This window comes from Cataglyphis hispanica, chromosome 23, assembly GCF_021464435.1.
Source record: "Cataglyphis hispanica isolate Lineage 1 chromosome 23, ULB_Chis1_1.0, whole genome shotgun sequence".
NCBI lineage: Eukaryota > Metazoa > Arthropoda > Insecta > Hymenoptera > Formicidae > Cataglyphis > Cataglyphis hispanica.
Window position 1 is genome coordinate 156,897 of NC_065976.1, and position 26,277 is coordinate 183,173.

General features: G+C 33.1%; 2 protein-coding genes across 2 annotated transcripts; both read left to right on the forward strand.

Moving 5' to 3' along the window:
* The first annotated feature begins 674 nt into the window (after nt 1-674).
* On the forward strand, nt 675-6,358 carry LOC126858035 (uncharacterized). Its single transcript, XM_050608040.1, has 12 exons — nt 675-692; nt 791-914; nt 1,406-1,552; nt 2,045-2,223; nt 2,468-2,674; nt 2,813-3,034; nt 3,231-3,423; nt 3,565-3,775; nt 4,122-4,428; nt 4,524-4,669; nt 4,929-5,145; nt 5,262-6,358. Exons 1-12 carry the CDS (start codon nt 675-677, stop codon nt 5,475-5,477), a joined length of 2,187 nt encoding a protein of 728 aa, XP_050463997.1. The 3' UTR covers nt 5,478-6,358.
* Nucleotides 6,359-11,942: 5,584 nt separating this feature from the next.
* LOC126857929 (high-affinity choline transporter 1) lies at nt 11,943-22,331 on the forward strand. Its single transcript, XM_050607839.1, has 7 exons — nt 11,943-12,335; nt 13,315-13,659; nt 14,944-15,314; nt 16,997-17,301; nt 18,671-18,950; nt 20,410-20,627; nt 21,376-22,331. The coding sequence occupies exons 3-7, from the start codon at nt 15,041-15,043 to the stop codon at nt 22,096-22,098; spliced, it is 1,800 nt and encodes a 599-aa protein (XP_050463796.1). The 5' UTR covers nt 11,943-12,335; nt 13,315-13,659; nt 14,944-15,040; the 3' UTR covers nt 22,099-22,331.
* Nucleotides 22,332-26,277: the final 3,946 nt, after the last annotated feature.

Below are 26,277 nucleotides of genomic sequence, written 5' to 3' on the forward strand. Positions count from 1 at the left end.
AGCCAATAGGGTCGCTGGAAAGAACTGTGCGCCACTGTCGGCCAATGGGAGATCGCGGAGAATCCCGCTCAATTTCTCTGTCGCACGACAGTTTCTCTGTTCTTCTCGATTCCCGACAAACAGCTTCACATACGTTCGTCTCTTCAAAATGTCTTCATCAATAACGTTTTACGCTGGTCAAGTAAATATGATCGCTCGTAATACGGATTGCTGGATCGCGATGATCGATGAAGTAAACGAAGCCTCGTATAATTTTTGTTGCGACGTAGACAAAAATAGGTAATATATACTATATATATATATATATATATATATATATATTTTTATCTTGAACACGGTACGATATATTTGTATACCCCGTTTTTTACAACTTGTGTATTTTGTATATTTCTATACAAAGATGATTTAACATAACGTTGTATAAAATGTTTGCAATTTGCAAGTGCAAAAATTTGGGGATTTAATTTAGTTTGAGCATATTTTTATATACAAGATATTTCGTCGATAATTATAATTTTTTCTCAGATTACTCTATACCTTTTTTTTTTTTTATTTTTGCGCGATCGATTTTTGTCTCGATGTTAAATTAAATTTTCGCCGTTTGTGTGTTAATTCATATATATTTTGACGTCGCGTAAAATTTTTTTGTGATATTCCCGAAAGAAATCGTAAAAATGCCAGAAGAACAAAAAGTAAGAGGCAGTTATTTTTTCTTTTCCAACTTCTCTGAGATGAAAAGTCGCAAATGAGATTTTTCCTCTATGAATTTTGAGGGAAAGAGTGATTTTAGGTTTTTAGGCTACATGATGTTTGGCGTACTTGCAATAAGATACGAGCCGCTGCCTTTCGCATCGGACTCGATTTATGGGAATACTATAAACCTTTAGATCCCGACAACCGCTATGTGATATCAGGTATAAATATCAAACATTGGCACCATAATAAGTCATCACTTGACGTTTTTAAAATTATCAAGTGAGAACGGTTATCTTTAGACACTCGATATAATGAAAAGTCATCGATAATATTGTATTTCTAGGATTTCTCTTTTCAGCTCATCGAGCTCTTATTTATTATTTCTATTCGTATAGTTGGATTATTATGTAATTATATTATTATATAAATTTTTTACTTTTATCATATAAATTTTTATCTAAACTTTAAATGCATAAATTCCAAAAATACAAAAATCAAATTTAAGTTGTAAATGTAATATTTATGCAGAAAAAGCAATTGAGGCTGTGAATATTTGGAGGATCTCGTTGTTTGAGGAAATAATATTGAATATAAGATTAAAATCTATTTAAAAATTGAATTGCAGAAATGTTCAAATATTAATGTGATAGTATATATCTAAAGTTTGCAATATATTTACATGCTAACTATACAATTATTAAATATGCAGAATCCAAATTTATTTCCGTTTTGGCCGGACCTTTAAAAGGCCTGATTGGCTTATCGGATAAAGAAATCTGTGACTTGGCGGATTATTTTCGGATTCAGGATGGCCGAATTCTTTATTCGCAATTTTGCGAGATTATCCACGATAATAGTATGCACGCTTTTTACTAATGAGACATGTTTATATAAATATGTGAATATTATTTTAAATATTGTTGTTTCTTTCTGCCACTTACATGGTATATTTTATTGGATTATCCAGATTCGGGTAGCATATCTACCTAGAAAAATCTGTTATAATGGAAAATGTGTTTCTTTAGTAAATGTTTTAATTTAAAAATTGTTTATTACACAAGTTATTATAATAATTTATAATAATTTATAAGTTATTTATTACAAAATTTAATTTTTAAATAATTCAAATCTATATATATATATATATATATATATATATATATATATATAGATTTGAATTATTTAAAATCAAATTTTATATATATATATATATATATATATATATATATATGTATATATTTAATATTCATTTAATATAATGCGTTTTGATGATAGAATCAATAAAACGTAATAATCAATATAAGCGTACGCAAATTTGCGAAACGTTTTGTAATAATGTTTTCTGTAGTTCCTAATTTTGAGAAAAACAAGCCTCTTGTGACCGGTTTGGAATGGGAGGATCCGTTACATGTAAATGTCTTAAGTTGCATGGAAACACGAAAATTAAATCTGTTAATCACTCAGATCGCCGTGCTAGTGAACAAAAGAAAAATTGCACTTTGGCCATATTTTCAAGATTACGAACTGGTACATTCGACATGATTTATTTATAAATTATTGCGATACTTTGTAACGTTATCATACTTATTGTAATTTGTAACTATTATATACTTATTGTACTTATTGTAATTTATCCTGTATTTAATTCTTTTGAGTGTATGTTCTTCAATTTTTAACATTATTCACACTTATAATAGATTAATAATTTCTAATAATTTTTTTTTTTTAAATGTAATTATTGAATGTAAATAATATAAAGTATATTTTGCAGATTGCGAAGAATGTCGGAACGATCACTCTCGCACATTTTGGTCGTATTTTAAAATTTCTAGGCATCATGCTTGGTGCCGAAGAATTTCGTCTGCTTGTAAAAAGATTTGGCAAAAATGCCTACACTGTGAATTATGTGGCATTTCTGAAGACAATTGATGAAGTCAAATGCTATTTAGATGAACATGGAATGATGAATTTCAGTGGGGTATTATTGCTTCTAGAATTTTTTCCCCTTTTCCTATATTGTTTTAGCTTACATAATGAAAAAAAAAATGAATTAAGTACAATAATACATTTATGGGGTCGTAAATTATATCTTACCATTTTATTCTCTCTTGAACAGGAATTGCTCGATCAATTTCCTGGTCGACTAATTACGGTTGAGCTGCCTAAACTACCACGACCGGAAATCGGCAAAGTCATGCCCAGTCAAATATTTGGTAGACAAACGGTTTTTCATCCAGTAATGGAACCGACGAAACAAATGATGCCTACGCTAGAAGTCATTAAACGTATCCAGAGACACATTCTCGAGCATCGAATACGTATTCACGAGTTTTTCAAGGTTATTCTGATTAATCTCGCATTTTACGCGGATTAATTAGCATTATTATAAATAAAAAGTTGTATGCCCGTGATGCATTATCCCGTGTAATGATTGGGTTCGACGTAGTCATCTTTGTATTTTATCTTACAAATGTGATATGAGATCGCAACAGCTTATCTACAATTAGGGCTTAAAGCGATTTAACTTACTATAGGATTTTGAATATCTGAATGACGGTAGAATAACCGTCTCACAATTTCGAAGAGCGCTAGACGCACTTCAAATATCGTCTTTGGGCCGTTTATGTTTGGTCGAACCGGAAGTCGACGCCCTGATCGCGCTTTATATAGATCCAGATGATCCCAATCGCGTATGTTGGCGTACGTTCGAGGATGATATAAATTATGGTACAATATCTCTCATATGTATTATAATTAAATTTACAAAGTTTTTTAATTTTTTTTTTTTTTTTTTAATAAAAGAAAGACCAAATTTTTTAAACAAGAAGTATTCAATTATATTTTAATCTGATATATTTTTCTTCACAGTCTTTACCGTGAAAGGACTTGACAAATTACCGAATCTTAGAGTGGAATCACCGCCCCAAGAAATAGCTGATCTATCTCGAAGAGGCACATCAAATTGGCAATGCGAGCCGAAGAGTATAAAAGATCTTTGCGAACATGTCTTGCAGAGAGTAAGGCAGCGAGTCGAAGAAAGGAGGATTCTTTTGAAACAATTCTTCAAGGATTACGACAAGTATGTTTTTCTTTAGATTATCGTTAATTGAATAACTCATTTTAAGGCATAAAGAAACATAAAAAAATTTTATAAACAACTTGCTTACTTTTTATTTTCAACACTTGAGAGTATAAGTTGTACTAAAAAATAAACAATAAATGCATAATTCCAAGTTATAATACTTTAATTTATGTTATAAAATATATTTTTGAAAAGTAATCAAAAAAGTAGTACCTCACAAAAAAAGTTGTTTCAGAAATTATATTAATTATTCTATTATATATAACGTTTTCCATTTATTTAATTAAAAGATATTGATGGTAAGAAAAAAATGTTACTCTCTAATTTAAATTAATTACATTAGACACAATCGCGGTCATGTAACGCGAGCGCAATTACGGCAAGTGCTTATTACGGCGACTATACTATTATCTCCGGAGCAAGTGTTTGCATTGGAGCAAAGATATAACAACGATTTGGGATTCAATTACACTCAATTTCTGCAGGAATTGGAATCTCAATCGATCGTAGAACCTTTATATCTTCAGATGTTGGAGTATAAAAAAAGAATCAACGCTGAAAAGCTACCGTCTGAACCTCACGAGGACGAAACTAATATCGTATTGATTTTAGCTAAAATTAAGGCTAAAGTCGTGCGCGAAAGAATAAAAGTAATTTATAACAGTAATATATTTTAATTGATTGATGAAAGAGAGAACTGCGATTATAATGCGATTATATAATTAATTTGGCAAACTATATGTAGATACTGGAATTTATGCGCCAATTCGATAGACACAATCATCTTGTCATTGAAAGGCCAGATTTTATTAGGAGTCTGGATCAACTTCGCTGCGGTTTGACACCTGCAGAAGTAGATACCATTACGAAGGCTTTTCAGAGTTCTGCAAAGTACATTATAATATTAATTAATATTAATATTGAAAATTAGGATTGTTAATTACAAAATATAGAAACAGAGGGAAGGATAACAATACTTTGACCCGTTAAAATTTTAATTAAAATTTTTATTTTGAATTTTCATTATTTCTTATTTGTATATAGTTTCATATAAAAGTGTTTGAATTCTCGTTGATATTGCGATTTAAGAAAAAAAAAATTTTTTTTTTTTTGCATTCATAATCTTATATCACTCTGTTTCTTCCTGAAGACCTCTTGTCATCGAATATGTGAAGTTTGCCAAAATTGTGGAAGAAGCGGTTGCAACAGGAGGTTTGGAAAAAGTTCCGCTTTTAGTTCCCTTGCAACACGTGCCCTCCGAGGCGAGTGATAAGACTTTTTTGAATTTCGACGAACGACAGACGGTAGCAATTGCGATAGATAAATTATGTAAAGTGCCAAGTCCGAATTTGGAGGAAATCTTCAAAGTTAGTATAGAAAGCTATGCATATAACATGTACATATGGTATAATAATTATTTATTAAATGTTTTATTTTTCTTTTAAAGAAAAGGAAAAGACATTTCATAAATATATCTTTTTAGGATTATGATAAGGAGAATATCGGTACCGTATCCAAGGATCGCTTGATTAAGGCATTGTCGATCAGACAAATGTTGGAGCTTATTACTAACAAAGAATTGGATGCCGTACATAAGTGCTTCTCCATTGAGAGAGGTGGTCGCCTGGAAATTGATTATCGAGCCTTCCTGCGCGCTTTATACTTGTCACAAGAAAACAAAAAAGTTTTGCCCTTTTAAAAAGACGCGGCGGATCCTACGGCAAGTATAAAAACTGAGACTGTTTCCCTCTTCTATTATCTTGTGCTATATAATGAAATTAATGCAATTGTAAGAAACGATGATATAAATCTCGCTTATTTTTACATAATAATGTATAATATTGTTTTGAATTTAATGACGCATCAACTTTGTAGAGAAAATGTGCAACTTTCAAAAATCTAATGCATAGTTATATCTATCTTCTAGTGCAAATAAGTATTTATGTATCATGTGAAGATAAATATTTATTGCCTAATTTTCGCAACATTCTTTATAGATGAATTTTAGTAATATTTTTACATATTTAGATTTTTGAGGCATAATATTATAGAAAATATATCTTTGATTAAATATCTTTTTTAGAATTTTGATATGTGATTATTTGTAACTGATGTGGTTACTTAATCAGATTCTTAATTGAATAATAAAATAATGATTTAAAGAATTACATTCATAGAATTAAGCAGAATTTTCGTGGAATATAATTTGTACACAATGTTTTTGAATTATTATATTTAAAGGTCTTTTTCGTCGTGCAACACATGCGTGTTTTGTATCCACCTTAATATTATGTATATTGTTACAAAACAGGCGAAAGATCTTTTCGTCTAAATAGGACTGTCGTAAGAGCATAGTTTGCTTACATGATTTATAAAACTCGTCAAACCAGCTCTCTTTCGAGAAGGAGAGCTTCTTTTTTTAATTCGCTGATTTAATGCATCGATCTTTGGCTCTCGTATGATTCATCCGCGTTTCGAACTAGCTTTCAGGATTCAAGTTGGGAGGAATATAAGAAGGATAGACGCCTTATAGACCGCGGTAATCTTGATCTTCGATGATTTCCTGTAACATCTAGCAAGGTAAAATTTTCTAAATGGCTATTTAATTATTTAATTGTCCGTCCATAAAAATTTTCTTAGAAATAAAACAATTTTAATAGTAATTTTAAAAAAATTTTTTTGAATGTGAAGTTTTTTTGAAACATTTAAATCTATTAACAATTTGATGAGTCTAGTATTAAAATTTGATAACTTTATAAGACATATATAATAATATAAAATAATAAATTATATAATAAAATTTCTTTGTAAAAAAATATTATTTTATATTGTGATTCAAGTAAGTCATTAATTTATATAAATCTCTAAAATTTTAGTTATATAAATGCAAACTAAAAAAATCTCTGTTTCCTAACAAATTGGTTCTACCAAGAATTTTTCAGATTATAGTAATATTAAAGATTCTTGAAAATATAAGTGAAGTATGAGTAGTGGAAGTGTTAAAATTGTTTTTATAATTTAGTTACTAGTTTTATCAGTACTTTATTGTCATCTTAAATCAATATGCGCTCGCAATAGATATTTTATAATGCAACTATTACAAAATTTATATCTATTATAAATAATTTATTTAAATTAAGGACAAGGAATCTTGTTAATATTTTTATATTAGGAAAATGATGATAATTTACATTATTATTACATATAACTATGCTTTTGAATTAACACTTTACCAACTATAATATCAACCATTACATTACCATCTTATATTCTCTTAAATTGTTTTCTCGGTTGCTAATAGATGGCACCATCGATACAAAAAATATGTGTATTTGATATGGAAAGTTTCTAAAAGCATTATTAACTATTTATTAAAATTTTGTATTAACCAATTAATCAATCTGTAATATTTTTGACAACTGTGGTTAAAATAAATATTTTTTATTTTGTATATTTAATTAATATTTAAATATCGATCTACGTTTAATTTATAATGATAAAATCTAATTATATTGTTAATTTTTTTAACTATATTTTTACTTACGCAAATTGAATAAAAATCAAGTTTATTAGAATGTTTTGTATCATTTACATACGTGCATAGCATATTCGCGAAGCCAATAAAGCTAACAATAAAACAAATATGATGTTTTAATATAGCAAGCACTCTTGCATTTTAAGTTAATTGATTAAAGCATTTATTTTAAAGAAATAGGAGCAGCTGTGTTTTAAATGACAGAAATGATCGAAGCACTTATGCATTACCAATATGTACATATTTTGCTGATAAAGAATAATTGTGGCAGGTAAAAAGTTTAGGTTTACCTCATGCTTTTTACCAGAGATTAGGATATTAAGAGAAAATAGAACAGAGTCGCTATTAACGTTTGATTGGATAAAAAAGTAGAATATTTTTTTATTTGCATTAATATCTGAATATTCATATTGAAGATAAAATATTATGTCATCGATTGTTAGCTAGTACAAAAAAAATACTTGATTGCAGAAAACAAGAAAATGAAGTATTTCATCGCGTTGCTTTGCTTGATCAGCGCTTCCGTCATCGCTGGACCACCGTTCCCATTATCCAACGATAATTTGTCTCTTCAATGTCAAATTCCAAAATGTCCAACCATGAAAGCTAACGATGACGCGCCGATCACTTTGTCCTATCCCTTAGATTGCTTGCAATACATCATCTGCGAAGAATCTGGTCAACGCACCGTCGCATGTCCAGCAGATTTGGTCTTTAATAAAGTAAGTATCGAAGTTTTTTTTACAATAACTTGAAGCTTTAGAAAATGGAAGCTAATTGACGGAAAGCATTTCATTATGCTACAAAAATATACAAAGGAAGGATAAGGATATATAAAATAGAGAACAAAAATAAAACAATGAAGTAAAACTATGAAATATAACAAAATGTGAAAATAAAATAAAATTTTTATATTTTTAATTAAAAACTTTTTGAATTAAATTTTTTTTTATTTTTTAAATTTAAATTTAAATTTTATTCAGAAATGTTCTTATTCATTTCTAAAATATGTATTTATTAAATATTTACACATACTTGTAAAATATGTGCTCAAAATGAAATTTCAAAATATACATATATAAATATATATATATATATATATATATATATATATATATATATATATATATATTACATTATAATCACAGTATCAAATTATTATTTAAGAATGCGACATTCATTTTAAATTTTAAGAATAATTCTATATAATAAGATATATCGCGTGAATAAGTGTCTCGTTGCCAATCTTTAATTTTTTCATTTCATTCTGTTTTGCCTAATGCAAATAGTAATTACACAGTTTTGCTTGCGGATTTATCACCAATAACACTTATACTTAGTCGCTCGTGATTTACTCATTAAAAATATATATTTCGCAGTATATCGCGAACTTCACGGATATTTCATGGATTTATTTGTAGTGCCGCATATCACGTAAAAACCTGCGTGCTGCATCGATCGCGTTCCTATACACCGAAAGAATTCCTCGCAACGCGAGAGACATGCGATTTCATTCATCTTCATCCTCTCATGACGCGATGTTTTATTAGTTCCTCGTCCTCGCATGTACCATATCATCTACAATACATACACCAGGCTTCATAAGTATTATCTCACTATTGGATTCTTTTTTGGAATAACATTGTCATTTATGCATCATGTTGTTTCGAACATGATGGTCATTTATACATCATTATGCCGAGTGCTTGAAGTTTCAATACGTTTAATCGTAAAAAAATTTTTATTTATTCTTTCCTTAATTTTTCATATGAAATAATCCATCTTACTTTTTAATTCTTTTGCAGGACGATTATTAACAGTGATAATTATTTTTGATGAAATCTGCGAAAATACTTAAAACGATCTCGCTGAATGAAACTTTTTTTATATAATAAATAATTATATTATTATATAATATATTTTTACCAATAAATTCAATTCTTACAAACATTATTAATACTTAAACACGGTGGTTGAAATCGATTAATGTTAGTTCAATTTATCTCGTTTCGGCATTTTATTTCCAATTTATTATTATATTATATATCATAAATGAGGTAACTTTTATAGAATGATGAATCTCAATAGATATTCGTGTAAATTTCTTTTACAGGACGTTTATATTAATAGTTGCATCATTTGTAAGAAGTAGTATTTGTGACACTAGCGAAGATCATTATAATGGGATTAGTGATACAATCCGTCATTTATTGAAAAATTCCGTAGAGGAAAGTCCCAGAATATTTCTGATTAATTATCAAACTCAGCAGAAAACACTAATTTAATCCTATACTCGACGGAGTGTTGTACCGTAATAAAACGACCATGTATGTACGAGACGAAAAAACGATCGCGAATAGATCTTATTCCGAAACATGATACCCCGTTTGTGATCTACAAGTGCGTCACGTGTAGATCGAGAGTCGCGGCCTCATATCACCCTTCGATAACCCTGATGGTGAAGCACCCCCGTCTCGTCGTATCCAGTTACGAGCCGCACGGGTGGCGCACGTGCATATTGTCGTTCCTGGGTGCTTCACCTGACACGTGACCGGGCGAGTTTCAATTCACCGGTTCTCCGCGGATGTCGGTGCTTGACTTCGTGATGAGCGGGGTCGATGGGGTCACTTGAACTCGCCCGATTAAACCCGTCGTTTTTAATTTGTCGCTCTTTATGCACGTTCGCGAAAATAATTTTAAAAATAAAGGAAATTGTTATTTTATAGGATATAGGAATCTGTTATTTTGCTAACTTACGAGATCTGCGGATTTTCCAAATTAAAAATTTTTTGACTATTGCTAGATTTTCTTTGATCTCATTTTACTCTTTTCCTATTTTAATTTTTCTTTGGACTTGTAGCTCTTTTTGTAAAAGATTTTATTATTGATAAAGTGAGCTTCATTCTTTTGTTGCAGAATACTGGTAAATGTGATACCCGACAAAATGCCAACTGTATACCTTGCTGGCAAAGTTGAGTCAGATTGACATCCATCGAACATGCCCATATGGTGAAAAATGTATGCTAAGAATCTAATATTATAAGTTGCTTTACATCATTTAAAAAAAATACTTAATAATATAATATATAATATTCCTTAATGTTGTTAAAAAAAAATTTTATTTATGAGATAAAATTTATAGTTGAATGGAGGAATTATATTCCTGTACTTAAAATGAAATAATAATTTGTTTAATGATTTTATATAAAAAACGTAACCTTTGTTCACTTAGATAACTACACGATGATTCTAACGTCCAGCATATATATTTTTTTTTTGAGTGATCGATGCGCTGAATTATGCGCCCTTCTATCGAAATGTTCTCCATTCTCACCCTCGCTTCACCCTCTGCCTTCATAAACGTCCTCCTACGCGCTCGCCCATCTAAGGTATTCGAAATGTTACCGCAGATGTCAGTACCAGATATCCTAGAATTTTCAGGACATAATCAAGTACAACGAAGTTAAAGAGGCGAATTTTGGAATTTACTATAAAGAAAACGAGAATCTTAGAATATTTATAAGATATATAAATATCGTACCTATATATATCTAGAAATTATTATTTGATAAAAGGAGAAAAGATGTTATTAAAAAAAAAAAAATATTTGTATATACAGTGTCTTTTTTTTCTTTCAGCAACAATATTTTTTCATGATTTTATTTTTAAAAAATATTATTGAAGGATTAAGGAGAATTGAAGGATTTATAAAAGAATTTTTCGTTTGTAACACATTGAGCAGTACAATTGCTTTTAATATTAAGACTTTTTATTAAACATTTGTGTATGTATGTGTAACCTATGACTACATATATATATATATATATATATATATATATATATATATATATATATATATATATACTCCGACAGTATAGAAAATACGTCAAATTTATAATTTAATTTACATTTTGATTAAAAAAGTCATTACATTTTCTGACAACAAACAGGTCTTGCTATTTTGCTCTAAATGTGATTTAAGGAGCTTTTAATGTCCAACATCAAATTTTAATTTCAACAATATCAATGAGTTTTTTTTCTATCATCTAATGTTAACTGCTGAGAAGACATATCGGAACACCTCATATATAATGTTTTACAAAAATCGTTGGAGCTTGATCGGATCCGTTCGATTCTTCGCGAATAAGAAATCAACCCACGCGTACGTGGCGTTCGCCAGGAAATAACGCGCCCCGAAGAGAGCGACATTAACGGGGGCTTTTCATCTCCTGCACAAACTCGTGGTTCACTCTCCTTCCCCCGTATTTCCGCTCATCCGTTCGCCGCGCGAAAGGGTGAGAGGACGCGATCTCTCTTCATTGCGGGGGAGCATCGCAACGCGATCGGGGGCGCAGACTCGCGGCGGCCAGCTTGGGGTAGTCCACGCCCCCCACTTCGCCCCCGGCGGGGGCGTCGAGTTCACGGAGGATTGAAGGAAGGATACGGAGGGGATGGTAAGGGGTGAACGGGTGACGAGCGCGGTGGAACGCGAGAGGATGGTTTTGGGCCGGGGGGATGGCAGGGTGACACGAGGTGCTGCGCACCCCCGCGCGACGCCGCGTTCGTGACGTCATTGGGATTGAATCAATATCACACCACTAGTGCCCTCCCTTCGTCGTTGACGACGATCCTCGCGCGAGACGGCAAACGGTCGACCGCCTCAGTACGAGGTAGCCTCCGCAACTGCTCGGGACGACGACGTACACGGCAGCGTCGTCCGGAAAAAGACGACGACGGCGGCGGCGGCGAGAATCACGATTACAGTTACGACGACGAGAACGCGAACGATACGCCGATCTGGTCGACATCCAGCACGCCCTTTTCAAGACCATTAATTGGCACTTTTCTTCACGTGAGGTCGACTCTATCTTCGTAGCCGATTCTTCTCTTGATCACTGGTACCTCACCGAGTGCCTGCGCTGAGAACTGGTCCCACGTACTATGAGATAGTGGCGGTCGTTACTTTTTGAGTTTCTGCAGAGATTGGGAGAGTTGCTCAGGAAAAGCGCAAGAAACTTGATCGTAAGTAATTGCACGGTGTAATATATTGTGCGAGTGCGTATTCTAAAACTAATTTTTATGATAAATGCTGAATTTGAATTGTTATTCTGAAGCAAGGTTATTTGGCAGAAAATTTAAGGATAAAAATTGTTTTGTCGTATTATTTTATTTTGCATAAAAGTTGCCATACAATTCATCACAACTATAGTTATAGCGAAATAATCAAGTTTCGATCAATACCGTAATGCTGTAAAGTGATTATTGATTAATTTTAGAATACCCACTTGCATTAAAATAATTCATATAACTCCGTAAATAAAAATAAAAGTATATATATATATGTATATATTCTTGCACAGATTTAAAAACATGTGACTAAGGCAGCATCTGAATGGAACAAATTTTATCAAATTCTTTATTTCTCTTATAATGCACATGTTTTTTTTTCTAGCAATCTTATATTGACAAATTATAGTTAAATTTTAAACACTAAATTATAAATATTTGCAGACTATATAAGCGGTCGATTAATTTTAACTTTTGTTTATCTAATCATTTGTCTATTTCTAGAGCTCTAATCAATCTTAAGCTATAATATATAAGAAAAAAGCAAAAGATAAAAAAATAATTTTTTTATAATTTTGTCAAAATAAATTTAAGAATATTATTTATATAAAAGAGGAGAAAAACTTATAAAAAGGGAAATGTTATGAAAAATACATATACTACAAAATCTTAAAAACTTTGCTTTTATACATTATAACGATAAAATTAACACAAATGATTGATAATAGACAATTATTTAAAAACAGCAATCTTTCATTTTATACCCTTTTTGATATAATAAGAATTGATATAATCAAAAATGTTAACATTTTTTTATAATTTGCATAATACAAAAATATGAGATTTATGGTTAATAGGTACTTAGCGATTATAAAACAATGTCTTCGGTCTTTTATATCGAATATTCATAATAAGGTAATCTTAATTTTTCCAGGTGAAGAACCGTGCTGATCCGAGCGATTGGTGCTGGTGCCGTGGGCGCAGGAGGAAGGCGAGGGGGAAGGGTGGAAACGAAGAAACCAGGCAGACAGAGAAGCAGCGGGCTCGGTGAGTTGGGTGAAAATCGATGGCCATCAGCGCCCATGGGCGGCCTCGCGTTTAGGACAAGGAATAGCCCCTCCCAGAAGACCTCGCTCCGGTGGGGCGACTGCTGCCCCCCAAACTTCAATCCAGCGTCGTCGTCGGTCGCCTGGAAGCACCATCATCAGGACATGCCGCCGGTGCCCGTGTGAGGCTGCCCCCCGCTGTTGCGTGATTGTACTTCGCGGGGATTTCAAAGGTACATTCCCCCCTATTTATAATCGCGGATGATCGGGTTTTTTTCTCGAGAGGCATATTGATGTGCTTTTCGCCGATTAAAAATTCTCTCGTCATAATTTCGTCAAACGAGGTTTTTAATAATATATATATTGGAAACTTTGATCTTGTTATTGTTCCTGAAGAAGGAGTCTGTCTCACGAAAGGAATTCTTGGCAATCCTACGTTCCATGTACTCCTGTATATAGATATTTTGTAAATCGATTCTCTGCCTATCGATTTTAACACATTATTCGCTCGCGATATTGATGATTTAACAAAAACATGTTTTTATTTTTATCAATCTCGCTTCGTAGTTCAAAGATTTGAATTATATCTTTTAATTCGTATACTTATTTTAGAATGTGATATAATTCAATAAGAGAGAGTTCCAATTCTTTGTGCAAATTTAAAAAAGTTTTTTTTTTTTTTTTTTTTGTAAAGAGATTTGTAATTTTTTTTTTAATTTTACATGTCTGCGTAAATGCGTATCTGTATTTAATCAAAGCTGTGTCTTTTTGAAGCCGAGCCGCGCGGTAGATGCCTCGGGTAGACCGCGCCTAACAGGATTAGAGGGTGAACTCGCTCGAGCGATTTAAATGCCCCTCGGGTAGAAACATAATATTTGCGCTTAGCTGCACTTGTTGGGCGCGAGCGTGACGGCCACGGTGTTAATCAAGCGGAAGACTTTAATACTCTCTACGCGAAATTGATAAGTTCTTTGTAAAACCCACGCTGAAGCTTTTGCATCCGCGATGATATTAACCGTCATCTGCTAATGAACAAAGAAAGAGAATCCTTTTACCTATATTTTTTTGTCATGCTTTAACAGTTAAGAATGCATTGCACTATGAACAAAGAGTTTATCACAGCTCAATAGGTCTATTCTTATTAAGCAAGTTTGTAAAAAGCAAACGATTGAATTATAATACCACAAGTTAAGACAAAATTAATTCGGTGATAAATGATAGATTTAATTTTAAAATAATAATTTTTAGAAAGGAAAGCATATAATTTTTATTCTTACGATTTTTTTTTTTTTTTTGACTTATCACAGTTTTTTTAATAATATTTTTGAATTATAATATTTAGATTTTCCGAATGCAATGTATAATTATATATATATTTTGCCATGCTATTACATTTTCGTTACGTTATTTGACTTTCTCACAGATAAGAAGCCAAATATTGCGAAATTTTCTCAAAATCTTTTTTGCCAGAAAAATTTTCCAAAAGTAAAAACGTTTTTAAAATTATGTGAATTCAGATATCCGGACGATCCCAAAGCGGATCAACCGCCGAACTTTTCGGACCTACGTCTCCGTCAGCTCGATCTCGCGCCGGTGGACCTCTACTCCCCGAAGATGATTAATATCGCCGGAGTGATCTCGATCGTTCTATTCTATCTACTGATCCTGGGCGTGGGAATATGGGCGGCCAGGAAGAAGGAAGCGGGCAACGACTCCGAGGAAGAGGTCATGTTAGCCGGTCGCTCGATCGGGCTCTTCGTCGGGATATTCACGATGACGGCGACCTGGGTTGGCGGTGGTTACATCAACGGCACCGCCGAGGCAATCTACACGAAGGGCCTAATTTGGTGTCAGGCGCCCTTCGGATATGCTCTCAGTCTCGTTTTCGGTGAGTTTAAAATTTGTGCGTTTGGCGTTTTCGCTGTTTATTTGTTATTCGGATATACATTGATCCTTAACTTTTTAATGGCATATGATATATCTGGTACTCCGGGATATAAGAGAAAGTAATTTATGCTATTAATCATTAAATTTTTTTTATGAGAAAGTTATGCAAATGGTTAAAAAATTGGAATAAAAAATATATATGTGTAAACTCGAAAACATACATTTCTAATACGCATTGTATAAATATCTAAAAAAATAATTTTTATTTTGTTTGCAACTAATAGTTTTTTTTTTATAAATTCGAGAAAGAGAAAAGTTGCGATATGAGAAGAAAAATTTATAAATTAATTTATACATTTTTTTTAAATTGCAACTTTCTTGACGTGTAAATCTTACTTTTGTGATTTATCGTATGTTAAAGTTAAGAAACTGAAATATTAATAAAGAAATATTAATAATAGCATATGTCGTAGACGTCTGGCGTAGAAATACAGTCGAAACTTTTTTCACGATGTGCTGTATAAGCTGGTTTTAATCAGTCAGGTGGAGTTTGTAATCGTAAGCTCCAAGCAAAGACCAACGAAAGAATGATCGAGAGAGATTGTCGATCGATGCACGGCTTTTTTTATACGACGTTAGAGAGAAGTGCTTATGGTCACGAGTTACGACAATAGAATTCTTGTAATATAACAGACAATGAGCGAAATGTTTGCTATCGGCACTCTTGCACATATAAAAGCGATAAGTTTGTTACCAATGTCTCGCCCGCAGCAAAATGACCTCGACAAAGAATAAACGCGACTATAAGTCGTCCATTGAAAGCATAACTTCACCGTATCTATATCTGTGAACGATCATCAAGTAAATCATTGATAAAAGAAAATTGTGAATAAATTTTTTCAAAGTACAGCTTTTCAGTTTTTGAAATCTTGTTTGCTAAATTTTTGTCTACTTTTTTCAATTATTATGAAATCGGGAAAATTGAAAAATGGATTTCTCACTTTAAATTGTAATACGTAAAATTCAATTTTTTTACTTGGTACATACTTTATTTTTTATTCTTTCATGTCAAATTTAATCGAGAAACTGTCAGAACAATTTATAAGATATTATTATAAGATGATTAAAAAGATTAATCAACAGAAATTTATCAACAGAATGATCAAGCATTAGATTTTTACGATATAATTCAGCGAACTATTTTTTATTATTTAGAAAAAACGAGATATTTCTTCGTATAAACCATCTATAGAATCATTTAAAAAAAATCGAATTTATTCGCGAGAGCATAGTCTTGTATTAAAAAAATAAATTCAGAGGCGCACTTGACACGATCGTTAAAGATTATCCAAATTGAAATGTATTTGAAAAATATATAAAAACAAAAACTAATAAATAGAGATAATACAGATAATAGAGATAAATAAAGAGAGAAAATGTTTTTTAGTGAAATTCAAATATATTTTTTTCGAAAAAGTATATTAAAAAAAAATCTTTAATTAAAATGTAAATAGTTTTATTAATTTTATTTCTTTAACGATCGAGAATTTTAGAGACGTATCTTTATAGAGGCTTTTTATTTATTTTACTTTCTTGTTTAAAAATTCTTCGAAACATTTTGTATGTAATAAAATTAATCGAAATTGTGATTTGTTCTCAATGATGTCAACGATGCTGTCGTAGGTGGTATTTTCTTCGCGAACAAGATGCGACAGCAGGGGTACGTCACGATGCTGGATCCGCTTCAAGACGCGTTCGGGGAGCGGATGGGAGGCCTTCTCTTTTTACCTGCCCTTTTCGGCGAGGTCTTCTGGGCGGCAGGCATCCTTGCAGCCCTTGGCGCCACGTTGGCGGTCATCATCGACATGGATCAGGGCACCTCTGTCATCCTGAGCGCTTGCATCGCAGTTTTCTACACCCTCTTCGGCGGTCTCTATTCCGTTGCTTACACTGATGTCATTCAACTCTTTTGCATATTCATCGGTCTGGTAAGTGATTATTATATAAATGTATAACTTGATATTTCGATCTCTCGATATACACATACATATATATATGCGCGCGCGCGTGTGTGTGTGTGGATGTGTATACAAGAGAGTGATTATATTTATAAGATAAATGATAAATATAAAATTTCATCGAGAAATGAAAAGTTTATTTAAAATTATATTATATTCTATCATAAAATCATATTCTGTCATATCATTAAGTACTATTTGCACGTCTCTTTTTACATCTCAAGTAGAGTAAAAACTCTGATAAATTTATCTGTAGTTTGATCTCGTGTAACAGACACGGTCGGACGAGCCTCCGGTACAATACGAGCTGATCGATATCGTGGTCTCGCTACTGCAAGCGTTTATATTACCAAATTTATACTCGGTGATGTATAAGCAGTGACCCGTTTACCATTAAGAATGTTATCGAGCTATTATCTCTACAAGACTCTGTCGGGGAGGCTTCAGCTATATAATACGGCCGTTTCAAAAAACTCTACAAACTCAAAGATCTTATCATTTTAGATATGTCAATTGGAATTAACAATCGGATTATAAGATTAAAAATGAATATATTTTTATTAAATTTATAATTCGCTGTTAAATTAATTAACAAAGATTATATTTAACGCTCGTACTTTTAAGTATTGAGGCATATAATTCTAACATTGCATTTTTTAATTATAAATTCATCACTTTTAACTTATTTTGTGCTCATTTACGATATCGTCATTCTTCATCACGAGATCATCATTCATTAAGTGTGATTAATCGCGATAATATTAGGCGTTTCGAAAATAGTTGTAGTAATGAAATGGATGGCTATTTACAAAAAAAATCTGTATGGCCTGCACCTCAACCAGATTAAAGTTTTATATTTTTTTACTAAAAATTTTTATTAAAAAAATTATACGTGAAAAAAGTCTTTAAAATAAATTTTATTTATATTACTATAATTATTTTCTCTAATTGTAAATTATTTTTTAATTTAATAAAAAAGTTCTATATAAAATAAACTACTTTATCATAATTTTTTTATATAGATAGATAGAGAGCTAATTTTTTATTAATGTATGCTTATTTATTTTTTATAACAATTTTAATCTATTGTAGAGTAAATAATTTTATTTTGTCATTATTTTTAATTTAATTTTATTCATGTTAAAATAACATATATTAACGCTTTTAAAAAAATTAATCTAGTGTTTTTTTTTTTTGATGAAAGATTGACAGTTTTGCAAAAGAGATTGCTAATTATGATATAATGTGATTAAAAGTGTCAGAAGTATTTTGGTATAGATTTTAGATATCAACTCATGAGCAATTTTATAAAAAGCAACGTAATGGTTTTTGTTGACAGTGGATGTGTATTCCGTTTGCTTGGACAAATCCGAAGGTACAGTCCCTTGGTTCTATGGACGTTGATTGGATCGGCAAAGTGAATCCCGAGGAGTATTGGTTTTATTTGGATTATGGTTTACTTTTGATATTCGGCGGTATACCTTGGCAAGTGTACTTCCAACGCGTCCTCTCCTCGAAAACCGCGGGGAGAGCTCAAATATTGAGTTACGTTGCCGCCGTGGGCTGCATCCTCATGGCCATTCCTCCCGTTCTTATTGGAGCGATCGCCAAAGCAACTCGTGAGTACCATATATTTAATTACCAATTAATTGATTGGAGCGGCGGGCTGATTTCATTAACTTGTCATGCCGTAACATAGTTCAACAAGAACACAAGAACAATAGTTCTTTGTAAAAGATATTTTTGTTGCATCTCATATTCCTTCTTCAAACTTACCCAAATTTTATTTTAGATATTCTCTCGCATTTTTAGTCATTATATGGAAATAGAACAAATATAAACGAAACGTTGAAATAAATATTTAAATAAAATGCATAGGCATTAATTTGATAAAGTGGCGATTTTTTTTTTTTTTTCATTTCTTTGCAAAGAAAGAAGACATCTTAACGATCGATCTGGCAATGAGAAAGAGCCCAATTTGGCTATATTAATAATAAAACGAGGCGTCTTTCGTCTTCTCCATCCCCGATATCGTCACCGTTTCGTTCAAGGGTGCAGTAACGCGTCTCCCTTCGCGAGCTTTTCTGGTACGAGAGGATCGAATTAGAGAAACCCGGGCTGCCTGTCGTCCCACGCTCTTCTCTTCGCATTCGAAGAGCTACTTGACATTTGGTGGCGCGACAAAGAAAGAGCTGCTGGTATTTACAAACGGCGCGGTCGGCGTACGAGGAGGGGTTAGAAATAGTCGCGAAGGGCGCGGACGATCGAAGGGTGTCTCGGGTGCCCCGCGGCGTGTACAATAGCATGGGACTTTGCCATGTGGCGTTGCTTTCACGAGGGCGAGGGTCATAATGCGACTCGCCCGCTACAACGCAAACGCGCGACTAGGTCGCCGGAAATAATACGGTGTCCTGCATTGGTATGTTGCGGAAGGATCACAGGATGGCGAAAAGAAAGAGAAAGAGATATGTATAGAGAGAGAGAGAGAGAGAGAGAGAGAGAGAGAGAACTGAATTGCTATCGTGGATGCTCTAAACAAAAAATGTTGTAGGTAGAACAAACTATGATATTATATAGATTGAAACGATGTGGGAGTAAACTTGTTTAGCTATATATTAGCTGATAGTAGATATATTCAGTACAATTCTTAATTACTATTAAAAAGATGCCAGGCCTGGCATCTGATGAAAGACATCAATGAAATAGAAAAATAAAAATGTAAACGGTTGTAGAAATCGGATAAAGAATAAAGATGAGTGAGACAAACATAATAGGGATTGAATTAACAAAATTTGTCCAAAAGCGAAATATAATATTATTTAAAGGATTGTATATTACTTTAATTACGTTAATTTAATATAAAATAACAATAATACAAACAATTGTACATTAATGTTTCTTGTAAAAGATATACAATAATTTTTTTTTGCAGTTAAATTTTAATTTCTTAAATATCTTTTATAATATTTCACATAAAAATTATTTTTCTCGTGAAAAAATTATAACAAGAAAATATAAGATATTGTACCTTGATTTTTTTGCTGCCCGGTCATTAGAAACGCGATTTTTGTGTTGCAGCTTGGAACGAGACGGGGTACACTGGTCCTTATCCTTTTACGGAGACGGAGACCAGCATGATTTTGCCACTGGTCCTGCAATATCTGACACCGGATTACATTTCCTTCTTTGGGTTAGGAGCGGTATCGGCGGCAGTGATGTCTTCTGCGGACAGCAGCATCCTCTCTGCTAGTTCGATGTTTGCTAGAAACGTTTACAAATTGATCTTCCGTCAGCGGGTAAGTTTTTCTAACATTATATCTCACTCATCATTCTTCCTTTCATATACTCTTCATGTTTACCTTGCATTTATGCGCACGGCGAAACTTTCTGACAAGAATATGTCGCACGTGTCAGAGCATATTTCTAACTGTCTTTGTATAAAACAAGATTTTATAACGAGCTTCTTATATGCAAATTCTCCATGTTATCATGAATATTGATGACGCAAATTAATTTTTGGTAACTACTCTGTTCTCGCATGTTAATTTTTTAACACTCTAATTTAAATAATTTAATCTTCTTTATTAACTTTTTATAAAGAAAATACTTTCTTATATAAATTCTAATCATTTTTATATAAGAGATCAAGTAATTTTTTTTGAAGTTGAGATATTTTTTATCAATCATAAAAACAGAATTTTGTATATTTCTAATTTTTCCTCAGTAGGCACTAGAAACAAGTTGTTGCATATATATTCCGGTTTGCATATTACGTATGCCTGAATTGCATGAATTGCACATTTAAACGTTACGTTTTGCTACGCATTGATCTATTGCTTGGTTGATTTTTATCTCAAATACGTTACGCGAGCGTAAAATCAACTTTTCACGAATAGGCAATTATTATCGTGTTACTGACGAAATGTAATGCACGACACATAAAAAGTATACTTGTGATGAATTTCGCGGGATGTTGTTTCCATTATTCGCTTATCACTGGCGACGACGATACTGACCCACGTGGGTCCGCGACCTCTTGTGCAGGCATCGGAGATGGAGATCATCTGGGTGATGCGGGTGGGAATCGGCGTAGTCGGCGTGCTAAGTACCGTGATGGCACTCACGATACCGTCAATCTATGGCCTCTGGTCGATGTGCTCGGATCTGGTTTACGTGATCCTATTCCCGCAGCTGCTGATGGTGGTGCATTTTAAGGATTACTGCAACACCTACGGCAGTCTGTCAGCGTATATAATTGCCTTTCTGGTGCGTGTCAGCGGCGGCGAACCGATGATGGGGCTGCCGGCGCTGATTCGCTATCCAGGATACGACGAGGAGACGGCGACACAGATGTTCCCGTTCAGAACGATGGCGATGCTGTTGTCGCTGATCACTCTGGTGGGTGTGTCGTACGGCACGCAATTCGCCTTCCTGACCGGTCGGCTCGCGCCGGGCTACGATGTCTTTAGGTGCGTGGTGAACATTCCGGAAGACGTTGAGCGAGTGGGTCCGGACCCAGCCGAGGGCGAGCAGATGGCGGTCCTAGCTGCGGGCGTCGGCAGACTCTACGGCAGCAAGGATGAATCGAACGGCCGAGTGAATCCTGCACTCGAGCCGGACTACGACATGGAGCCGGGATGTACGATGGTCGGCGGTGCACCGGATGGCGTCATCGGCGGCGGCGGCGGTGGCGGCACCGGGGGACTCCTGGTGCCGCACGTGCCCGGTGGTGCGCCTCGGCAGCCGCAATCTAGCACCGCGTTTTAAGTCCTGGTTCCGTGATCGGATGCTGTGACCAACAATAAGTGTGGCGGTGCGGGTCTCTGTCTTTCGTTCCTCTTCTCCTCAGCTTCCCTTTCCAATTCTCTTCTTTTATTTATTATACTCTCTTTTCGGTGATATTTTTAGTTGAAATTTGTCCACATAAGAGTTCTCTCGATAACATAAATAGAGTCTGACAAGTATAACCGGAGCTAGCTTTCGTGTCGAAAAGTTTTATTTTTTTCTTGAGCATTATTTCGATAAATTGCATTACATATATATATATATATATATATATATATATATATATATATATATTTATATTTTTGAAATACATTGTGTGTTAAAATACTTTTATTTGCTAAACATATTTATCGAATAATTATTTTATTCTATTTGGAAGAAATTGCTCTCGCTATAAAAGTTAATATTAGAACATTCTTTTGCATCTTTGAAAAATAATTTATTGATATGGCGCATAATCATATTTAACATTACTTTCTCTAATAACGTGTCTCCGAGAATTACGAAGATAATTATCGCGATTATTAGATGATCAAAACCGTCAGTGTGACATAAATTACCCGTTGTGGGATCGTTTTAGTGTTAATCGACTTTCGGACTTTCCCAATTACGCAAACTTACAATGTATCGTTTTACACGCAATACACTTTTGCTTTTCCTTTTCCTCTATACCCGCTCTATACCACGGAGCTCCGAGATGAGCCAACAATGCGGTGGCAAATGTGTGGTAAGTCCGACACAAAGTTTCTTTCGTACTCGCGCGCGCGTGTGTGTATGTATTGTGTTTGCGTATGAATGTGTATTTGTGGGCGTGTATGTGTGTGTGTGTGTGCGCGCGCGCGCGCGCGCGTGTGTGTGTGTATGTGGCTGCGTGTTGCGTTTGAATTGTTTGTGTTTGCACGCTGCCCGTGTAACGTGATCTGTACCTGCCCGCGTTCGCTCGCGTTCGTGTTTCCCATCGCTGCTCAAACAATACGAGAGAAGAAGAAAAAAAACACAAGGCAAAGAGATAAAGATAAAGATAGGATGACCGGAAAAGTACGCGCGAGCGACAAGGGGATAAGCATAACGTTTCCGAACCGGAAGTCGGAGCTTCGAAAGTATTCGAGTCGAGCATCCCTACCCCGCACCGCCAATTAGGCCTAGTGATTTCCTTGTTTTCTTTTTAAAAGTATATATATGATTGATACATATATATATATATATATATATATATATATATATATATATATAATGTATATGCAGATAATATACACACAAAGATATACATATATATATTTAGAGTTTAACGAAAAGCTGCTTAAGAGTGTCTTGCGAAATAATGAGCGATTTGCCTGATCCGTGAAATCGCGAGAATTGTAAAGGTTCCCGTGACTTGGAGCTGAATCGACCGCGCGGTTGCTTTGTTAGAAGTGAATTAAAGCAAACGGCCAACATGTTTGTATAGAATTACAAACGTATAAACGTATAAGCGTATCGCGTACTTTCGCTCGATTTTGCGTGTATTGGATATACGAACGAGAAGGAGAATTCATCATTAAATGCGGGGTTAACTGCAATCTCTGACCCCTGCAGATAATGCAATTTCAATCTTCACTTAATATGAAAAAAAAAAATTTAATAGGATTGAAACTTGAAGCTTAGTAATCGACGTGTTTAGAAGTTGTGAAGTAAAATGTCGAGAAAGATGCGATGTGCTTGAAATCTCTCATTTTTATTTTGCGCGTTTCGTGCTAAATACAACTATCTGATTCTCATCAATTTAATTTATTATTAATGAAATAAATACGATAAAATGTTTTTAAAGAGAAATGTGAGATAATCAGCCAGATATATTTAGCGTCACAAACGTAAAAATAAAATATGATTCGAAAGAGCCCATGAATATTTATTGTCAACTTAGATGTTGACAGTTATCGATTTATATAATGTTTTCGATATTTCAATAACTCTTCAATAATAATTATCGAGAAATGTCAAGTTTTCAAATCGATGCATTGTTTCAAAAGAACTTGATAATAATTATCGTAAAGAAAATGATTCTTTATCAATGATATATAATGTAAAATATTTTACTATTTTTCTTGAAATTAATTATTTTTTATGACAAACTTTTTTAGATATAGTTTTTTCTTATTATGGAATTTGTATAATATTCATAATAATATTCATAATAATGTTCTGGACATTTTTCGCTGGCGATAAATATCGATCAATCGGATGCTCCTTCGGCGTGTTAGAAAAAAAAACTCCATCCATCCAGTATGCCATCCTATCGCGTCTCTTACTACAATTAGTTTGCGCTATAATTAGTTAATGTGCGTTGTCAGCTATCCATGACGGTGTTAGGAGAAGAGCTAAAACGAAGCTTTTGTACTTGCAATCGATCGTTCTTCCCTCACTTCGCCCAGTTGAATATATAAGACACGTACACATACATACATAGAAACACATATAGTCATTTACATGCTAGAGTAACAGAAATACATATGTAAATACATTGTTAGAACCGGGTGGCATCGAAAAATGATCTAGCTAGAAGCTAGAGAATGGCTGCTCGTCATAGGATTTCAGATTCTTTGCGATTGATGAGCGACTTCATTATATCGATCACTCTTTAAAAAGAAAGAAAGTTATTGTAAGCAAGAGATTGTCTTTATTTAGAAACTTTTAATGTGTTTACGTTTGCTAAATAAAATGTGCGATATGGAAAATAGAAGAAATCAATATCGCGCAATACGAAATTTCGTAGAAAATTAATTCTATAATATTTTGAAATCTAATAAAAAATCTTTAATAGATATATTGACATTTTCATATTAAACGGAATTCTTTTCGTCAGTAGTTAATAGTTTGTTATTTAGAATATTTGTTATCATTATATTTCTTTAGTATTATAATATCATTATATTTCTGCATCAAACATAACTCGCGAAACTTTATCAGGCAGATCGCTCGTATCGCAGATCCGTTGTGTTTATTATATAGTATATAATATAAATGTATGATGTAATCATGAGCAGTAAAGTAAGAGAGATGGATAATTTAGTGAATAATGAAAAAAAAAACAGAAAGTTTAGAGACCACTCTGTCTCTCTCTCTATATATATATATATCATATGTTATGCATACATGAGAAGACTAAAGAATCCATAGGTGTTAATATCGCAGGTACGAGTTATCGCCGTCATTGTTAATTTTGAGGGGATCCGTTTGTTACGTCGTTCATATATATATATATATATATATATATGAATATATATATGTATATATATATATATATATATATATATATATATATATATATATATTATAGCGCCGTTCTCGAAGATGCTACGCAATATACGTGCATAAATTGCCTAGAAAAGATATAGAATATTACTCGTTATACCTGATTGCTCATGTTTTGTATCATTATTTAACGCCAAAGGATGAAAACGTCGTGTTTCGAGACTGACATCAAGAAGCAGAGATTTAAAATACGAAAACTTTTGGTGAAAAGTATGAGAGGGGTGGGGAAGGAAGATTAAAACGAAGATATGTGATATATTAAATAATTTAAAAAAATTGAAATATTTCTAAAAATTGTTACAGAAAGAAAGTGTTTAAGATTTTTACAGATATCTGATCAGCCTTACATGCAACTCTTCGATTTTACAACATTACAAGCGCTCATGAGTACGCTCGGTTCTCGAATCTCGAAACGCGACGTTGCGTGCAATGGGATGAGATACTTTAGATAATTTTATAGTTAGTAGAACGGTTTTGTATAATCTTAGTTCCTACTCACCCGATGAATTGTGATAAGAACTTCTCTGACTTGGTAATTTTGCGCATGTAATGCGGTTAAGTTAAAATTTTAAATCGTTTAATTGTTCCTCTTATCATCACCGCGTGAATGACAGATTTATCGTGCTTACAAATATCTCTAGTTATCATTTTTCCATACAAGATGAATATATATATATATATATATATATATATATCGGTTATTTCTACTATAGAGCAATGTGTGAGTCAAGTATATTTTTCTAATTTACAAAGACATTTTTTTATTCCCTCGTTAAATCAGAATTGCTCGCTTGTTAAATTGCTCAGAAGATTCAGTAAGTACTTGCCTCCGTGTTAAAATTTTTAAATGTGCAAGATTGTTAATTCAGT

Excerpts from the sequence above, each read along its gene's own strand:
- LOC126857929 (XM_050607839.1), top strand. The coding sequence starts at position 15,041 with ATGATTAATATCGCCGGAGTGATCTCGATCGTTCTATTCTATCTACTG. Across the intron at positions 15,315-16,996 it reads TGCTCTCAGTCTCGTTTTCG|GTGGTATTTTCTTCGCGAAC; the intron begins GTGAGTTTAAAA and ends ATGCTGTCGTAG. Across the intron at positions 18,951-20,409 it reads AGCGATCGCCAAAGCAACTC|CTTGGAACGAGACGGGGTAC; the intron begins GTGAGTACCATA and ends TTTGTGTTGCAG.
- LOC126858035 (XM_050608040.1), top strand. Across the intron at positions 915-1,405 it reads CAACCGCTATGTGATATCAG|AATCCAAATTTATTTCCGTT; the intron begins GTATAAATATCA and ends TTAAATATGCAG. Across the intron at positions 1,553-2,044 it reads CGAGATTATCCACGATAATA|TTCCTAATTTTGAGAAAAAC; the intron begins GTATGCACGCTT and ends TGTTTTCTGTAG.